Source organism: Zonotrichia albicollis, chromosome 1 (genome assembly GCF_047830755.1).
Source record: "Zonotrichia albicollis isolate bZonAlb1 chromosome 1, bZonAlb1.hap1, whole genome shotgun sequence".
NCBI classification, from domain to species: domain Eukaryota; kingdom Metazoa; phylum Chordata; class Aves; order Passeriformes; family Passerellidae; genus Zonotrichia; species Zonotrichia albicollis.
In genome coordinates, this window is record NC_133819.1 from 25,146,983 (window position 1) to 25,165,861 (window position 18,879).

Genomic DNA, 18,879 nt, shown 5'->3' on the forward strand with positions numbered 1-18,879 from the left:
TAGCACCAACCATGTTTTTCCATATTTGTGTATTTTTCAGGAAGTGCTTTTATGTTCTTTATGTGTTTTTTCCTTGAACATACAAATAAAAATCTGCATTACCCATTAATTAGGAGGATAATTTGTACTACTCATCATCTCTGCCCCTGATGTTGTTTCTGTTTCATGGTGGTCTGATCTAAGCTTTCTAAGTCAGAATCACCTGAAGAAGTATCTGAAACTTTGCAACAACATATCTGGACAAGTGAGGCAAATGAGAACTCAGGGTTTGCAGTAGATGGGCTAGCAGATAATGGTCTGAGCTTTACACCCCTTCTTTCAGCCTATTAGCATGTGTACAGCACTGCTCTTCTATCAGATCTCATAGCTTTTGGGTTAGAGCTGAACTGCAGAGACAGAAGTCACTAGGAAAAGAAATAATCTGTTACCTAAGGGACTTGAGGGTATTACAAACCATTTCCTTTCTTCTGGAACTGAAGAGGGGTTATTAAAGTTGGTTGAGGTGTCTGGATCTCAGCCTCAAACATCCATCATTTCAGGAGAGGAGGGGTGGACGAGGAAGACAGCTAAAGATATTAGTTTTGTGCAAATAAACCAAATTGAATGTACTTTCTGATTCGGGGGACTCTGCATTGTTATTGTGAGGTAAAGAATTCTGGTTTACTACACACAATCTAATCATAACAGAAAAAAAAATATTACTGCATTGATGGTCTTTTGATTTATTGTGGATTATTTCCTGATCTTCTAATTTCCTCTTTGTCAGCTATGTCTTTTCCAAATGTCTTAAAAGGGCAGTCAGAAGTACAGATCTGACACTTAGAAGCAACTACAGTCAGTGTATTTTTAAAGCAGGAGAGCACATATGAAGTAGCTTTTATTTGAGGAAGCAGTAACCATTTAAGAGTTCTAGTCAGATCAACTTTTAGTATAATCACAAAAATATTTCAGCAGTATATCACTTTCAATAGCTGCAGCTATTTCTGTCCTTTTCCTAAAATGCTATGCAGTCAGATTTACTTGGTTAGTTCCATCTTTTTACTAAACTGTCAGGTTTTTTGTGGGAAAGGGGATTGTGTTTTCTATTTTAATTTCAAGAAAAGATGTCCATGCTTGGAAAATATTGGTGGATTGGGTACAGAAATCAGCTACTCAGCTGCACCACAAAATGTTTCATTCTCCCCTAGCTTTTTTGTAGTGGCTTCCATACACTGCCATTAAGTTATGTGTTTGACCACTCTTCATTGCTTATCCTGGTGTGGTCTTTCCCTTTTCAACTAAATGGATGGAGTCATAAATGCATATCTTAGAATTAGATGCATTGAGGTAAGTGAAAGGCTATATTTAGTGGCTGATATTGGCCAGAGTTGCCTTATTTTTTTCCTGATCTGGTTTCTTTGTTGTTGTCTGCTCTTTCAAAATCAACATAAATTCCTTTAGATGTGCCTTTTGCTCCAGCAGTCTGCCTTCTAAAGGTGCTGGGCGCCCAAATCCACAAGACTTGTGTGTGGAACAGGCTGAGGTAAAAGCCTGAATGACTAATATCCTCCTTTTCCTCTTGTCCTTGAGTTTCCTTCTCTGCGGCAGCCAGACTAGAGCTCAGTCCCTCCAGAGCTTCTAAAGAAAAGAAATACTACAAGAAATTGAGGAAAATCCAGAAAGTATGGTTGGAACACTTAAAAAATGAAGAAAATTTTCTCTTCTAGTTATATTGGTGCTTTTCCACAAAAACTTCTTCACCTTATAAGTGCTAAGTTTCAAGCAAGGATTCAGGTCTTCAGAGATGTACAAAAAATGAAAGACCCGGAACTCTCTCTAAGCTTCACAAACTTTCCCAAGTAAAATCAATCCAAAAATCCAGCATGTCCAATTCCAAAGCTGACTTACCTAATTCCTCAGTTTCTTGTGAGAGAGGGTACCTGTGATCAGTAAATGTCAAAGAAGACATATGGTTCTGAGCTGACTGCAAATTTTCCAAAAAAAACCACAAATCCCTTCTTTGGAAGAGAAAGTTTTTTCCAGCCTGAGTTCCCCTATGACCCTATGATCCTAAACATGAATCAGATTCCTCCTTTTTTCATAGTAGTTCACTGGTAATTGGGCTTTTGACTGTCTGCCTGTGAAGACACTGATGCAGCTGTCACAGTGGGAATACCTCAGCACCCAGGCTCCCAAATTCGTTACTGACTTGTGTAACACAGACCCAAATGTTGCCAATCATACCAAGGGGGGGCTTCTTCAGAGATAAAGGTGCTGTTTTCTCTTCATTTCAGTTTTGTTTCCTGCTGTGCGTCATCGGTAGGATGATCTTGGTGGAGCTGTGTAAGCTCTGCCTTTTCTTTGGGAGGCTGTTTCTCGTACATTTGTGCCTGCATGGTTATCTGCACACTGTAATAATTAATGCAGGTGCATAGTTGTGCCATTTTGAATTACATTTTGGGCGAAGTTCTAACTATATGACCGGGGGAGAAGAAGAGTTTCAGCTACAGCTTGTGATAGAAGGACATACTTACTCTGTTCCTGTTTCAAAACTTCTGTCCTCTGCCATGTTTCTGTTTGGAATGTGGAAATACAGAGCACAGTTTTTGCCATGTAGATGTCAGTAAGCAAGAGCCCACATCTTGTCTCTTAGGCTTTGGTTTTGGATTCTTCCCTCTGTCCTCAGCTGATACCACTTGTGGTTTTTTGCTCCTCCCATTGGAGGCTACACCACTTCTAGACTTTGTTGATTAAAAATATCTATCATTTGGCCTAAGATTAGTGCCCCAATACTTGTGAGGAGATTGTGTGTCAGTCAGCAGAAGTTAACTCACACATCTGAAGGCTAAATGTAGTACTTGGAAATGATTTTTGGTGTCTTAGGTGAGAGAAGAGACCTGCATGCAGCAGATTTATAGAGGGGAACAAAGAGGACCCCATGGTCTCCTGTCTCCTGTTAAAGACATTTAAATTGGGGGAGGACAGAAAAGGCACTGAAAATGTGAAAATGTATATTCTGGCTCGGGTGCCACAGTGTCTTAGCCAGGCCCAAAATCACCAGTCCTGCTTTACTGCTGAAGTGCCACAGCTGTTAGCATGGAATCTACTAACACCTGCACTTCAAAACCAAGTATGCCATGTTTTCTACATAGCCCTTCACCTTTCAGTCCTAAAGTCTCTTAAACCTCATTAATTTCCACAAGACTGAAATCATTATATTTTTTTTCAAGAGTGGGAGAAGGAAACCTTCTTCCAGGCAAGGTCAGAGAGCAAACAAACATCATTATTTAGACTAAAGAGATGTCACGAAGTTGCATACCTTCCCTTGAGTTTTAACTGCATCTTTACAAACCCTTTGTAAGTTGATTTTTCCAGGATGACTTGGATCTCTTGCTGCCTTGTACAGAACCCTGAAGAGTGACACACCCAACAAGCCAATTTGTATAACAAAATAATTGTAGCCATGTCAGTCTGTGAAATGACTGCTATTACAAAAGGTGGGTGTAGTTCCCCTATTAGTAGTTAACATTCTGAATTATTTGAGAACTGTGTTTATACATACAAAATCTGCTAGCAACAGAATGCTCCTTTGCTTAGAGCAAGGCTTAACACAGATCATCTTCCTCATTTGAAACTGAGATTTCAATTATGAATCAAATAATTAGGAAGTGACAATTTTGCTTGTCTTGGATAGAAAATTTCAGGCAGTTCTCACATCTAAGCCTTTTTTTGGAAGGGGTAGGTATCATACACTTAAATGATACACTGTCACTACTACCAATAGCATTGTGCTCTTTGCAAGTGTGAAAATAGAGATTTGTAATGAACCTGTACTTAAAGATGCTGTTTCTCTTCCTTAAGTTCCATAGTCTTCCTTTCAGACCAAATATAAAGAATATGTTGGCTACTTGATACAGTGAGCATTCAATTTTTTTTTAAGTTTCCTTATTTCACTGATAACTTGAATACCTTTCTGAATTACTGGCATCTAATATGCAGTTCAGAGAAGGCCTAACTTGTGACTCTGCTGAGTTAGACATGCAATATTTTTAAACTTTAGCTAGCTAAGGGAAAAAAAAAAAAACTCTGTAAAAAAACTCTGCAAAAAACTATATTTCATAGGAGAAAATTATAGTGATATTGATGGTTTGCCAAAACCTCAAGCAGTGACAAAATCCACAGTGTCCTGAAAGAGATGCCTTTGCAAAACCATTCCTTTGCAGATGGCTTAGATTATTGATACTTACAAACACATGACATTATTCGTTCAACTTTGAAAATCTCCGTTGATAAAAAAATGCAGATTTGTCACACTATCCCAAAATTGCAGAGAAAAAAAATCACCCAATGCTGCAATTGTTCCTGGGGTTGTTTTATAGTTTAGAAGTTGTTGATTTGGTTACATTTCGACATAACCTAGTGTAAAAAGGAAGGAAGAGAAAAAAGAACCCAATTTTCCTTTGCTGATATGAACACTACATTTTAAATATTTTTTGTATATTTGAAACTCCCATTGCTAAAAGGGTTTTAGGTGAACAAGAAGTGCAGGATCAGATGTGAAATCAATAAGTCACTGAGATCCTTCCACCGAATTTTTTTCCATAAAGGATGTAAAATACTATGCAATTCCCTAGCTGCACTGCAAATGATGGATAAACAGCCATAGGCATGACTTTTCTGATTGGGTTATGTAACTGTTCTCAGTGCAAACTACTTGCAATGAAGAGTACATTTGGTCTAAATTCAAGAAAATCATTTCACCTCATGATTTTTGTCTCTGTGGGAGCTCTATGTGAGGAGTGAAGCCTCTTTTTGTGTTACCTGGCACAAAATATAAAACAGTTACTCTTCTAAATTGCTGTAAAAGGCCCCAGAAACCAAGGAATCCATCATTACAGCCCAGGATACAACTGTCCACTCCTTTAAGTCTAAAATCAACAGTTTTCTGCCCTCTGCCCCCATGGCTGAATGACTGACAAGTACTTCCTTAAAAAGAACTTTTGTATGTGGACAACATTGATTTAATGATGATTAGCACTCCTGGCTTCCCACAAAGGGAAAGGAGAAGCACGTGCCACGTGGCTGAGATACTGATATTATCCTTGGAAGATGTTTCCCATGGGGCAAAGAGAAAGAAAAGTTAAAGTACATTTATTTCAGCATAAAATGACAAGCAAATGTCCTAAATAGAAGAAGCAATATGCTTTTAACAATTTGTCATGTTGGAGAGATCAGAGTGTTTTTATAATCACTATGACAAAATGTGCCAGATTGTGTTAGGACCTGTGATTAATTAATTTGATTGCTCTTATAGCACTGTTTGGTTTTTTTGTAGTTAAGAAAAATATCAATCCCACTTCAGTTCTATATTGTTCTTGAACATATACTATATCACCAGTCATTTCATGGAGAGAAAAACATGCTTAACATTTGCTATCTCATGTTTACATCTATTGGTCTATTCAAGAAATTTACTAAGCCAAATTGGGATTGGAGTTGTGCAGAACTACTGACATGAGTTTTCTGGGATAAATCCATTCTTCCTGGCAGGATAAGGATGCATGGTGAAACGTCCCATCACTGTTGTGAGTGAATGACCCAGGGGTGCTGGTTTTTGAGCAAGAAGTCGTTCTCTGATACTCCAGAGTCAGCAACCATAGATGGTGTAACTATGCTGATTTAGTGTTACTGAGGCTTCACCCTGAGACTGGAGAACACTTATCTCAACCCTTCCTCTTCCACAAGACTACTTATGGAAAAAAATTGTAGAAACCAAGGAGCATAGCTTTGCAGGTGAGGAAAGCAGGATGTGAAATTTAAGAAAACTAAGGTTTTCTTGGAGGAAGGGGAATTAAAAATTGTCTATAATGGGTTTCCTTTATTCCTCTGTGATCTTAGCTGCTTCCTAATACTCTATGGGTGCAGAATCAGGCTACTGATACTAGAATGAGAGTGTAAATTACTCTACAGTAATTTACTGTAGCAGAAATGAACAGTGTGAAAATAATTAATGTTTTCACCCTTATTCTTAAATACAGACTTGCCTGTGGTATCTTCTGTGTTTCCACTAGATAGCTGTTTATTTGTGCCTCTAAGTCTCTCAATCTCCACATCTATGTGCAATGTTAAATTAATTTTCAATTCTTTTCAGTTATTTCCAATTACACAGTGACACTCCTTATAAAAGGTACATCAGTGGAAGTGATGGATTTGGGCAATTATAAAAGTCTATTAGTTGTAATATGACTGACATAATCTACCTGGACTCATGCAGAGCATTTCACCTTGTCTTGCACAACACCCTTGTCTCTGAACTGGAGAGACATAGATTTGATGGATGGAACACTTGGTGAATAAGGAATTGGTTGGATGGCTGCACTCAAAGAGTTGTGGTCAATGACTCAGTGTCCAAGGGGTGACCAGGGACAAATGGTGTTTCAGGTGTCAGGGTTGGGACCAGCACTGTTTAACATCTTTATCAGACACATGGACAGTGGGATTGAAGGACCCTCAGCATGCTCACTGACCACACCAGGCTGTGTGGTTCAGCTGACACACTGGAGGGAACGGATGCCGTCCAGAGGGACTTTTGTGGGCTTGAGAAGTGGGTCATGAGAGTCTCATGAGGTTCAACAAGGCCAAGTGCAAGGTCCTGCACCTGGGGAGAGGCAATAAGCACAAATACAGGCTGGACTGAGAAGGGATTGAGAGCAGCCCTGTGGGGAAGGACTTGGGGGTGTTGGTTGATGAGAAACTCAACACGAGCTGGCAATGGGGTCTCCATCCATGGAGACAGTCAAAACCCAGCCACACACAGCCAACAACAATCTGCTCCAGCTGACTCTGCTCTGACCAAGGGCTTGGACTAGACAATCTCTAGATGTGCCTCCCAACACTGGTAATTCAGTGAGTCTGTCTCTGACAGCTCATACTTGTTTTCCCTTCCCTGTTTGATATTGATGTGGAAGAGTGCTAGGTTGAGACTGTCTCTAAGTCTATGGAGTCTTCCCAGGACCATCTGAACGTGAGGGTGTCCTTCTTTCCTCACAGAATGAAGGTCATTTGCTTTCAGAAGGCCTGAATTTAAAAATTGCTTGTTTAGGAAAGCACTTACCAATTTGCTTGGCTGTAGGCAGGCTTTTGAGTCATTAAAATAATGGAGAACTTAGAAGAATTAATTACAATGAAGTTCATGGACTTCTGAGAAAAGATGGACTTACTACGTTCTTTCCTCATCTGGGGCTTTAAAGTGCTCTTGGTTCAGTATGTTTGATCTTCTGACTGTGCTTTGGTTCTCATGGCCTTTGCATTTCTTGTGGGGGTTTGGACTCGGTGCTACACTTGAGAATTATCTGTGACTCTCTTACAAGCAGCTGTGACTACTACACCCAACTTCACAGGCTGAGTTGTAGATAATTGTTCTTGCAGCCTCTGTACTGGTTTCTAATTCATCTGTGGCTTCACTTAGTTTGGTTGATCAGATGCACTGGTTTGAGGAACTGCTGCCATAGAAACCACAAAACCATACCCAGAGCATGAGAATAACTCCTGTTTCTATTCCTGTTCTCCAGATCTGGAATTTGCGACCTCTGTGGGCTCTCTAAAGTCTGACTCTGGTATTTCCAGGACTTGCCATCAAGTGATTATCTGTTGTGCTTTCACAGTGAGGAGGAGAGTTCAGGACACCAAAATCCCAGCCTAAGCTCAGTCTCTGGGGGATCTCTTCTGCTTCTGCATAGTGTTAGATGGGAACACCTCTGGACAGGGACTCTTAAACCTCACTCCTGAGGCCTGGTCCTGCTTCCAGCAGGAAGGAGATTCTGCCTGGACAAATGTGCAGCATTACAAAGCTTAAGTGTTTAGACAAATGGCTGGGGTACTTTATGAGCATGGGGCTGACTGCCAAGATTGCACCTATGTTCTATATCAGATAATATCCAAGAGATAATATGCAGAAGTAATTCAGGAAGAGTGACCAAAATTCCTGGATTTGTCCCTCACAGCCAGGTTCCCCAGGTAATTGCTATATAGAAGTGGCTTCACCTTCAGAGATACTTTAGGACTTGGCTAACTGCAACACTTACAGAAGGCTTTGGTTTGCATGATGTTTTGAGTATGTGCCTTTCTAGATCTGATTTCATTTGCAGTGCTTAAAATAATATGCTTATCTGGCATTTCTAACCATTGCACCAAGTAAGTTTTTCAGGTAATGCTATTGTTTGCTCAATTCTAGAGGCCTTCATCAGACTGAGATGTTTTAGTAGGGATTTTGTTACAAGCCCATCATAATAAAGTAGTCTCTGTGCCACAAAACTTGCAGCTATAGTTAGCAGCAGCAGCAGGCAGTGACACCATGACCCTACATGTATAGCAGCTCTGGTCCAGAAGCCTTTGGCTAACGCTGAGCTGAAAGCAGCCAAAGCATGAGCCCTGCTGCCTGCAAGCTGCATGCCAGACTGCCAAGCTGACACTCACCATCTGCTCCAAATTGTGGCCAGCCTGTGGAATGAGCGGGGATGGCAGAAGATCTCTGTGCTCCACCCAGAGACACATGCCCTCAGGCTCCAGGCCTATGAGGGTGGTGAAGACCCATCACTTCAAACTTGTCAATAATTCAATCAAAACTTTTAAGAGTGCTTGTGAATAACTGTAGAGTATCATGACCTAAATAAAATAGATAAACCAAGGAAGTGTTTGCTTCTCCAGCATGCAAGCACACAGACATTAATTGTTTGACCCTGAGATCTGATAAGCAGCCAGGTCCTAATCAGAGAAAACAAACATATTTGGGTACTTAGCATCTAAGAAGCTGGGGGGAAAGAAAACTTTATTTTGCTGTTGTTATGAAATTACTCCTTATTTCTCCAGGCTTTAGTCATCTCATCATCAGTCTAACAAAGACAGTATGATGCTCAGCAAAGACGGTATTCTCACTGCATGTGTGTGCAGTAATTCAGGGTTACTGAATTGACTCCTTGCTGCAGTCATGGATAAAGGCACACAGGATCTCCCCATATTAAATTTGAGAAGTGTCAGGATTATCTGCATTTGCAATACAGCAAGCAGTTTTGCTGTTTTTCCGAGTCACCATGACCCTGCTGAATTAATAATAACAGCAAATGCACTTTGCAGAAGGGCTGAAGTGTAGATTCCCATTTGCAAAGGCAGCTTGTGAACTTTTCTCCTGATTATTTTTCTCCTGTAGTTACATGGGCTGAACCTGCAGTTACAGAGATGAAAGCAGAAAGCTCCAGCTTTCTGCTCTATTTAAAATGAAGTCATAAGGCTGGATATTGCCTTTCTGCAGACTTGGGCAGAGTGTCTCATTCTACTGCAATACTCAGATGTCAGCACTGAGGTTAGATGCCAGAGCTACCTACCCTGTAAACTCAGCTAAGAAAGGCTGCATTTCCTGACATACTCTTTTCCTTATTTTTAAGGACTTAGTACTTTTTCAATAAAAATAAATTTAATTTGTGGCTACATTTCAGCTCCATTGGTTTGATGGTATAAGTGGAGCAATACCAGCTTTGGATTTAGAGCAGTCGTGTGGCTGAGTCTCTCTGTTCAGCTTTCATGTGGTCTGGTGAGACATTCTTAGAATCCCCAAACATTTCTGAAGATCCTAAACTGGAGACATTCACAATTCTTCCCTCCCTTTCTACCATTAATCCTTCATGTTTTAACAAGCACTGAAGTTAATACAGCCTACACTCTTTCCTGTCACACTGGGCCCCCTCCCTCCTTTCTTTCTCTTGAATAAAGCAATCTGTTCTTTCCCGTCCATACTCTTGTAAATCAAAGGGGTAGATGTCGACACGCACCATAACCAAGTATAAACTTCCTTTTTTTAATTAAACAGAGTTCTGACATTTGGTTTGAAGAAGTGTTTGTTGGCTTTTATTTATTTTTTAATATGTGAAGGATGTCAATTGCTTTTATTTTATTTTTAGTAGAGACGAATCTTGTATGGTACCGCAAATAATCTCCAGCACAAAATCTTTCAGATGTTGTTTCATAGTTCAATAGGAAGACAGTTGGAGGGGAGCAGAAGTCTTGGAATTTTAAGTTTTTAGAATTAAGAGGTTACCTCTTTGGTACAGGTTTTTGTACACATAAATCATATTTTAACTCCCTTTTCAAATTTAATTTCAAAACCAGCTGTAATTCTGTTGCTATTCTGTCTGCTGTTCTCTTATTACTACTAATTATACTTAGACAGTTATATGAAACACAGAAATATCCTAACTCACAATAGCAGGTACTAAAAACAAACAGGACTCTTGGAAGGAGCACAGGTTCTATTTCAGTGTACAGTACCAGATATCTCAGTAGCCAAAGCAAAGTCACCTAAAGTTGCCTCTTTCAAGATATCTCACACCTTTTGTGATGGAAAACCAGAGAAATGTCCCTAAATCAGAGAAAGTGCTCAGATCTGATACTGCTACTTTCCATGATTATTCTCAGCCCATGACTGGTCACGAAAAAATGACTTTATTTAATAATTCAGTTTCTGGTTTATTTCTAGATGATGGTTTTAATCCACATTTGCAGTAGAGCTATATCATCTCTATGACGTAGGGGACCAGATATATGTGTGCATAGCAATGGAGGAATGAAAAGGTCTCCTGACTGCCTGGTCAGAAGAAGGTTGGGCAGCTCTCAGAGGGATTGTGAGTGCTTAGACTCTGTAAATGCTGCTCTTGATGAGCAGGACTGAGAACAAAAGGTTATGAGTAAGTTGCTTGTGTACTTCTGGCCTTCCTCTTTATTTATTTGCTCCTCAGGAGTGCAGACATAAGTGATCAGTGATTCAGTCCCTGTTATTCAGTTCCTATGGATGAAGAACTATGAGTATGGCACCTTTTCATGGTTTCAGCTAAGGAGCACTACAACAGCTTTGTCCCTCCACTCTCAGTCCCTCAAGCACAGAAAAGGATCTGCCACGTCAGCAAGCGGCCCAGCTGTGTCCTGGGGTGCATCAGGCACAGAATCACCAGCCAGGCAAGGGAGGGGATTGTCCTGCTCTGCTCTGGGACGGCCTCACTTTGAATAATGTGTGAACATTTTGGATGTCACAATATAAAAAGGACATTAAGCTATTAAGAGTGGCCAAAGGAAGACCATGAGGATGCTGAAGGGTGTGGAGCGGAAGCCATATGAGAAGCAGCTGAGGTCATGTGGCAGTCACAACTTCCTAATGAGGGGTAGAGGAGGGACAGGTACTGATCTCTTCTCTGCGATAACCAGTGACAGAACTCAAGGAAAAGGCATGAAACTGCATCAGGAGGGATTTATGTTGGATATCAGGAGAAGGTTTTTCACTCAGAAGGCAGTTCAGCACTGGAACAAGCTTCCCCAGGAAAGTCTTACAGCACCAAGCCTGACAGAGTTCAAGAAGTGTTTGGACAAGGCTCTCAGCACATGAGGAGTCTTAATGGGTCCTGTGCAGGAGTTGGACTCGATGATCCTGATGGTTCACTTCCAGCTCCGCATATTCTATGATTCTATGAACTCTGCTGCAGTTGATTTCATTGCCTGCAGTTGTCTGTGTCACAGTGACCCACAGCAGCATGCCACTGATGGTAGTGCTTTTTCACATGCATGTGCTCAGCTAGAAAATCCACCCAGGAGCTTCCTGAGAGCCTGCTGCAATATAACCTGATCTTCTGGAGCCTAGAAATCCCTGTGAACTCCTCGGATTGCTTCTTCCCACTGACAAAGTATTGTTTTGAGATACATCTGGTGTCAGGCGTAGGCATATGGCACCAGTATGGCAATGCTGGCTCCGGGGGTGGTTTCCTGCAGAAGAGGTCTGGCTGAAGGCAGTAGTCACTGCCTATGGAGAGTTATTATTATTTAGCACCCAGGCCTTTGTGAACTTGTTTGACTGGTGGCTGGGCAGAGTGCCATCGGAGCGTATGGACATGAGCAGAGACAGCTGAGTCTCCAGGGCCTTGCACACATCACATGTGGGTACTGAGGTCAGGCTTCTCAGTAGGGAGAAGCTAAATGTCTGTCTGTCTCAAGCACGTGTACCTGTGGTTGACGGGATATGCCATAATTAATCCAAATCTGGGCTGTATTAAGCTTCTAAAATAAAAAACAGCTTTGCCAGCCACTTGAAGAGGGCTGGGGGCCTGTTTGGATCAGTGCTTTAGTGGGGAAGGAGAGAGGGAAGGAGCAGGGAGGCAGAGCAGGACTGATGAACAAAAGGGTATCATGTTGAGCCGTGCTCCACAGTACTCCTCCCCATGGGCTGAGATGACCTGACTCCACACCAAGGCAGGGGGCAAAGGGTGCTGCCTTCCTCTCCACAGCTGCAGCCCTCTCCAAGGCCTGGGCACCACTTCTGTTTGTGAGGCCCAGCCCTCTCTTTGCTGTAACAAATGGACATCTCATGATTTGTTTCTTAATTATGTTTTCAGTGCAGTACTTGCAACAGCTGGGAGCAGAAGCTTTAGCATTTGAGAAGCAGGATTGTCTGTTTGCCCGGCAAAATCCCCAGGTTTAGCAGCCTGAGCTCTCTCTTATGCTTGGGCAATGCTCTGCATGGAACTAACTCAGGTTTCCCTCTCTGGCCCTTGGAGGCAGAGCATGCACAGGGGATCAGGCAGCAGCACCAGTATTGTGGCCGCACTAAGAGTACAACATCTGGGTGGAAGTTCACAAAGCCAGAAGCACCAGAAATACTTTAGTAAGGGCATTGATAAAGGTAAGGAGAGACAGAAAAAGCAAAACCCAGTAGGCTGTATTTGCACAGAGGGAGAAAACACCTGAGCACTAGGCTGAAATAAATACGAAGTGATTCAGTGCACACTGCAATTCAGAGGAATGCAGATGACCAGACACTCCGATTTTGCCTGTCTCTTGTGGGTCCCGACAGTTGCTCAGACTGATGCTTAGTGGCACCCATAAAAAGATAATGCTGGGAATCTCGTGGCCTTAAATCCTGCTTCTCTGCTGTGAACACTAAACTCCCTGTGGAATTCCTTCTGACATGATTCCTTCTATATTTATTTATGTGCTGTTGCCATATACTGTCACAGGTAACTAAGCACCTACAGTATAAAATGTCCCTAACTGAAAAACTGGGGAGCTTTACCATTGCTATTGGAAAGTGCCATGAGATTTCCCCAGAAGGGTGTGGCAGGAGTGCAACCAAGGATATGCTGTTATTTTAAAAACCTGACCATGTGCTGGTTCCTCCCCCTTTGAAGTCGGTGGCAAAGCTATTTCAGAGGAACAAGACTACTTGAACAGGCAAACAAGAGGCAGCCTGGGGGCAGAAGAGGCTTACAGGGAATGGTTTCTGCTGCTGTCCTTGAGCACAGAGCTGTTCAGACAGACTGGAGACCTGTCAGCCACTCTCTCCCATTAAGTCTAAGAAATGAATGCTTTTCAAGTTGTTAAATGAATGGGCTTAATCTTACAGCCCTTACTCATCTGAGTACTGCCATTAATGTTAAGACAATAATCACTGTATTAAGTGCTATGGAATGGAGTCCTTAAATTGTTAAATTCTAATATTTGACAGAATTTTTTATTGGATAGAAAAATAATACTGACATAATTAAAAAGATGTGAACATTTCACCTTTTGAAGACTGCAAGCTGCTTTGGAGGAGATGTAAAACTAGAAGCAGTGCAGAGAACTCAAGTCCGTGTCATGTCTGTAGGTTATTTCTGAACTTTATGAAAAACACACTTTAGCAGTTTATATCCTGACCATTCAACTGTATTCTGGCATTCTAAATGCAAAAACATGCTAACCATGAAAGCAGAACTTTTAAAAATACACTGTCCACTTGGCTTCTTTGCCCTGCTTCAGAGTCTCCCAAGTTTGTTTGGGACAAACTTGGGAACTTTGTTGTGGAATGGCTGTTTGAATTGGGGTTTCTTAAAATACATGTGGAGCCTTGTAGCTGCTGTGGGGTGTACTCAGTGGTGGAGCTGTACTATTTTAAAATCATCTGGCTATTTCCCTTCATGTAAGAATATCTGTCAGCTTAGTTATAAGGAATGAGAGGGGTTGATTAAAACAACTCATGAAGCCATTAAACAAAGAGATAAAATGTAGAACATGTGCTGTAGGGTCGTTTTAATTATAGTGTGGGGGAAATCTGTGGAAACTGGATGGCAGCTGCAGTGTAGCTGAGTCTTAATCCCTCTTAACAGTACCAACATCCTGTTCCTTAGGGGTGGAGTTTCTTTTCTGTAAAGCTAGGTCCTTTGGAAATGGTGTTTGGAAGCTACCTCTCATGGTGATGACTGACCAAAATGGAATTGCTCTGCTCAAGCACTTAGACACAGACTAAAATAGGGACTTTTTACAGACTAAAATAGGCATTTATGTACACTAATTGTCTAGTCCTTAGGTGCTAGACCATATAACAAAAGAGAAATGTATGCAGAAGCGTTAGTCAAGAGGGGAAAGTATAAAGATGTCAAGTGAAAAGCCAGGAGTATCCAGAGAGAGTGGGGAACAAAAAAGGTAATTGCAGCTTTTTTCAGTGTCTTGATTAGCTTATCAAGGTCAAAAAAACCCAGTAATGAATATACTGCTGTATGCTGCAAGTATGTCTATTAAATTCACTTAGCATATAATCTGGCTTTAAACAATTGATATCAGGCAGCCACATTAATTCAGTAAAAACTGTTTAAACTTTCCATTTTACTTTATTCTTTATAACCTAGTTATAGGCATCAAGAGTTAGCATAATTAATTCTAGCCTTATCAGAAGGGGTTTCAAGTCTCTTGTGAGTTCAAATCAGTCTCTAGCCACTGGAAATCCTCATGAGGAGCAGTAGGAAAAGGAGGCAACACATCTGCCCAAGTCAAAGGTTTTACAACCCCATGCACATCTCCCAGAGACAGGGTCATTACCTAAGTAGACACTGGGTCTAGTTCAGCTTGGCTGAACTTCAGCTCCAGTGTTCCTAATTCAACAAAGTTTACTGAAATGTCTGCCATGCTGTTATGCAAATGAAATATGGTAATTTAGTTAACCCTTTGTCAGCGGGTAAAGTGTGTTCCCAGATAGGAATACCAATACTTCAAAATATCCAGTCATTAAAATATAAAAAAAGATTTGCATAAAATAAAGACATAACATTCAGGCCAATTATATAAAATAATATATATAAATATATTATTTAAGAAGAGCATGGAAGACTTGAAGGAGTTACTGCTTCTTGCTCTTGGCTGAAGCTTGTAGGCATATGAAGGTCTGGGGACTGTTCCCTTGAAGACTTCAGCTGTTGTATTATTTTAAAGACATTGAAAAGTGGTAGTTGGGATAGATAACAGTCTCCATGCTGGCTTGTGGGATGCTCTACCAGGTAGCCAGGAGACCCACCACACCGGCCTGGCTCCTAAGCATCCTCAGCTAAAGAAAATATACAAAGATAACTCAGCTGCCATTAGGATGAAGAAAAATTCAGTTCTGCTTAAACAGCGTAAAGTAAAGCATGGTTCCCTTTGTTCTTAGAAGACCTTGGTAGAGGAATCAGTCATTGATCCAACAATGAGACACAGCTTGTCAGCTGATGCTCTCAAAACAGCACACCTTGAGGTGAACTTTGGAGGGTTTTTTCTACAGACTTGCCTCAAACTGCCTGAGTTAAAATTTAGAGGAGAAAGAGTGGAAGAGCTCTCCTTGATGGGATGTCATGGATGCCATTCTCTGGCTGGCTGGGATCGGGTTAGTTGAAGTTCTCACTTCTGGAAAAGAAATTAAGCACTTTACCATCACTGTCATGGAGAGATTATCTCAGGTTTTTAGCATCATGCTCAGACTCATCCTATATTTTCCCTGGGACCAATGACACAACACTTTTTAGGGTCCAAGTTAGTTCTTTGCATATGTCCTGTTGCTTTAGTAGAATGCTCTTTAGTATTCATGCTCTAGTATGAATACTCATTAGTATTCATGCTCTAGTGTGCAAGGAGCATGAATAAAGTTCATACAGTGATTCCTAAAACACAAAGTGCTAATTACAGTTTGCTTCCCTTGGGAGAGAACTGAAGATGGCTGACCATGTAACCTCTCTTTTCTCTACCTCTTTTCCTGCAGTCCTCTGTGATGTCAGTCTGTTTTGCCCGCTTTCACCCAAACCTGGTTGTTGGAGGAACATACTCTGGCCAGATTGTCCTGTGGGATAACCGCAGTCACAGGCGCACTCCAGTTCAGAGAACCCCCCTGTCTGCTGCTGCTCACACGGTAAGGATAAAAATCACCTCCCTTTTCCTTAGAGGAGATGGTCAGCAGGGAAAGGCAGCTGCCATGTTGGGTCTACAGTGCTAGTTGCCACACAGATGAAAACGGAATTTTGGTCCTTGAAGGAAAAAAAGTAGATCTGAGACATGAACAACCACCTCCTGTAAGTGTTTGATCATCACACATTGTACAATCAAGTCAGGACATTATTCTTCTTTCCAAGGAGGAGGGCATGATTGAGTACAACACGTGAATGAGGCACCTATGTGCCAGCACACTGTCACTGCAGTTCTTGTCCCCATTGTCTCTAAAGAGAGCCAGACCACTGTGAAGGCTGTATGTCTCCCAGTCTGATGTGGCAGGCAATTCGAGTCATTATTGTTGTCTTGGTGTACACAAATTTCTCCTTTGAATCAGATAAGGCACCTATGAGGGTCTCAAAGAGGATTTCTGTAAGTAGACATTGGTGCCCTCAGAAAAAGTGGGGCAATTTGCTTCTGTTTTTTTGTATTTATGTATTTATGTATTGTCCTGTAGAGCAATACATAAATGCCTGCCATGGTCTTCTGCTCCAGACAGGGCCACAGGGCAGAGTTTGCACACTGAGGGAGAGTTTGTTTCAATGGAATGATGCAGGAGAGCATTTTGCTGACACACACAGGTACTTACAGATAATTATTGATGGTGGCAATGGGCTCTAGCGATGCCTGGGAGATGAATGGGCAGAACAGTAACACAAAATGCCTGAGAAAGAAAAGACTTTGTGTGTGATACAAGGATGATATCTGTGATAGGAGAGTCTCTTACACTGCAGAGTACTCATATTGTGCTGGAGGAGGAGACAAGCCTGGGTTGCCTGCTAAAGTGTCCTCACTCTGCTATGGCACTGACATCCAGCCATCCTGCACAAACACCTTGTGCATTCTCCTCCTCCCGAGTCTGGGCATGGGCAGCCTCTTCAGGAGACATGGAAGGCAGAGTAGCTCATGCTGGGAGCGAGCGTAGGGCAATTCCTGAGTGGACAGTAGAAAGGAGGAGAAAAATGCAAAAGTATGATATAAGGGTGCAGAAAACCACACATTTTCTGTAACATAGGGAACTGAACTCAACAAAGCGCTCTGAGAGATAAGATGATAATCTTGTTCTGGCAGATTGAAGGTTCGGACAAAGTGATAGTACTTTTGCAGCTCCAGCTTTTACAATTGTGTGATTCTAATGTTTGGAATTTGCAGATCAAGGTTCAGCTTTTAGTTGACTGTGACAGCATAATCCCTGGAGTTAAAAGACAGCTCCAGAAAGCCATGCCATGTGAATTACTGCTGAAGATTCAGTATGGGGCCAGTATTATGATTGCAAGTCTCTTATATTAAAAATTACAGGTGTGCACAGATATGCTTAGTGGGCCAGGCAATATAAATGTTGTTCCCTAAATTTCCACTATCATGAATGTTGATGTAATTATCTAATGATCTGTGCCATGGGTTGCAACTTCAACATTGCTTTTCATTTCCCTAATGTTTTTGCTCATTGTGTTGCCAGTAATGTTGTTCAATCTGCATGAAAAGAAACAGTCTCTCATGGAAGTGCAATTTAGAGATGTAGCAGACCAGAAAACTAGTGGCAAGAAGCTGACTGTCACTGCAAATTGAACAACTGGGACTCAAAATCTAGTGGAAAAGCAAAGATTAATGGGAAGTAATTTGTTTACACTCAAAAATCATTTAAGGCAAAATTGTACCTCCTGGAATTATATATTAAAACAGTTTTATTATTGCAGTAGAACAAAATGTAATGTTTTCCTTTTGAATAATATAAATAAATTACTTTCAGTCGTGGATGGGCACTTTATGTGCTGTCATGGATTGGTATAAATAAGTGTTTACACAGTCTAACATGAGGAGAAATATGATGTTTAAAGGAGTGCTCAGATTTTACAATAAGAGTTGCTTACTTTATATTTGTACATAGGAATTACTTACATAAATTGTAAATGAGGTCCTGGTTGCAAAACGCTGGCTTGAATCCTTGCTGCCAAGAAAAAAAATTAAATTAAGACAACACTACATTAGCAATGTTACTTTTTGTACTGCTAGATACGTGAGCTGAATAGTCTTTTTTTAATTTGAACTCATGCTGCATGTGAGAAAAGGATTTTTCTCTTTTCTTTCTCTTGCTTTGTTTATTTGAAACAGATAGATCGTGTTGTTTTCCCTGACTTAAACCTTCCTGAAATTTAGTATCACTGATTACTGCCTGGATTCACCAGGAAAGAGAATTCTACCCACAGCTTACTCACTAATTTCCTTTCACACCCACCACACATCTGCACTTGGGACAACAGGAAATTTTAATTAAGACAAAACCTTTTTGCATGATGATTTCATTTCCAAGATAAATAAAAGCAAGCTGGCAGCAACCCTTTGAAAGGAAGGAGCCTGTTAAGACTTTCTGTTACATACAGTTGGTTGTCTTTTTCATCTGCTTTCTTTACATCTTTTCATTTCTGCCATGAGTTTTATTGTGCATGAAATTGATGGCTGGTAGCCCTGATTAAAGCCAGGCCTGACACACTGAGGTGCTGCTGGAAAGACATGGCTCACTCTTTCTCCCCCACTAAATATTTTAGATATTCCACTACTTGCTGTGGCTTCCTCCCACCTATTCTGTCTGTTTGGTCTACT

General features: G+C 41.1%; 1 protein-coding gene across 7 annotated transcripts in view; it reads left to right on the forward strand.

Annotated features, from left to right (window-relative positions):
• Positions 1–18,879, forward strand: part of DYNC1I1 (dynein cytoplasmic 1 intermediate chain 1) — a 187,061-nt gene that overhangs the window by 123,013 nt on the left and 45,169 nt on the right. For all 7 annotated transcript variants that reach the window (XM_005480226.4, XM_026795232.2, XM_005480229.4 and 4 more), the window contains one exon: positions 16,055–16,201. In XM_005480226.4, coding sequence (XP_005480283.1) covers positions 16,055–16,201 — 147 coding nt within the window. The remainder of the gene's footprint in view (positions 1–16,054; positions 16,202–18,879) is intronic.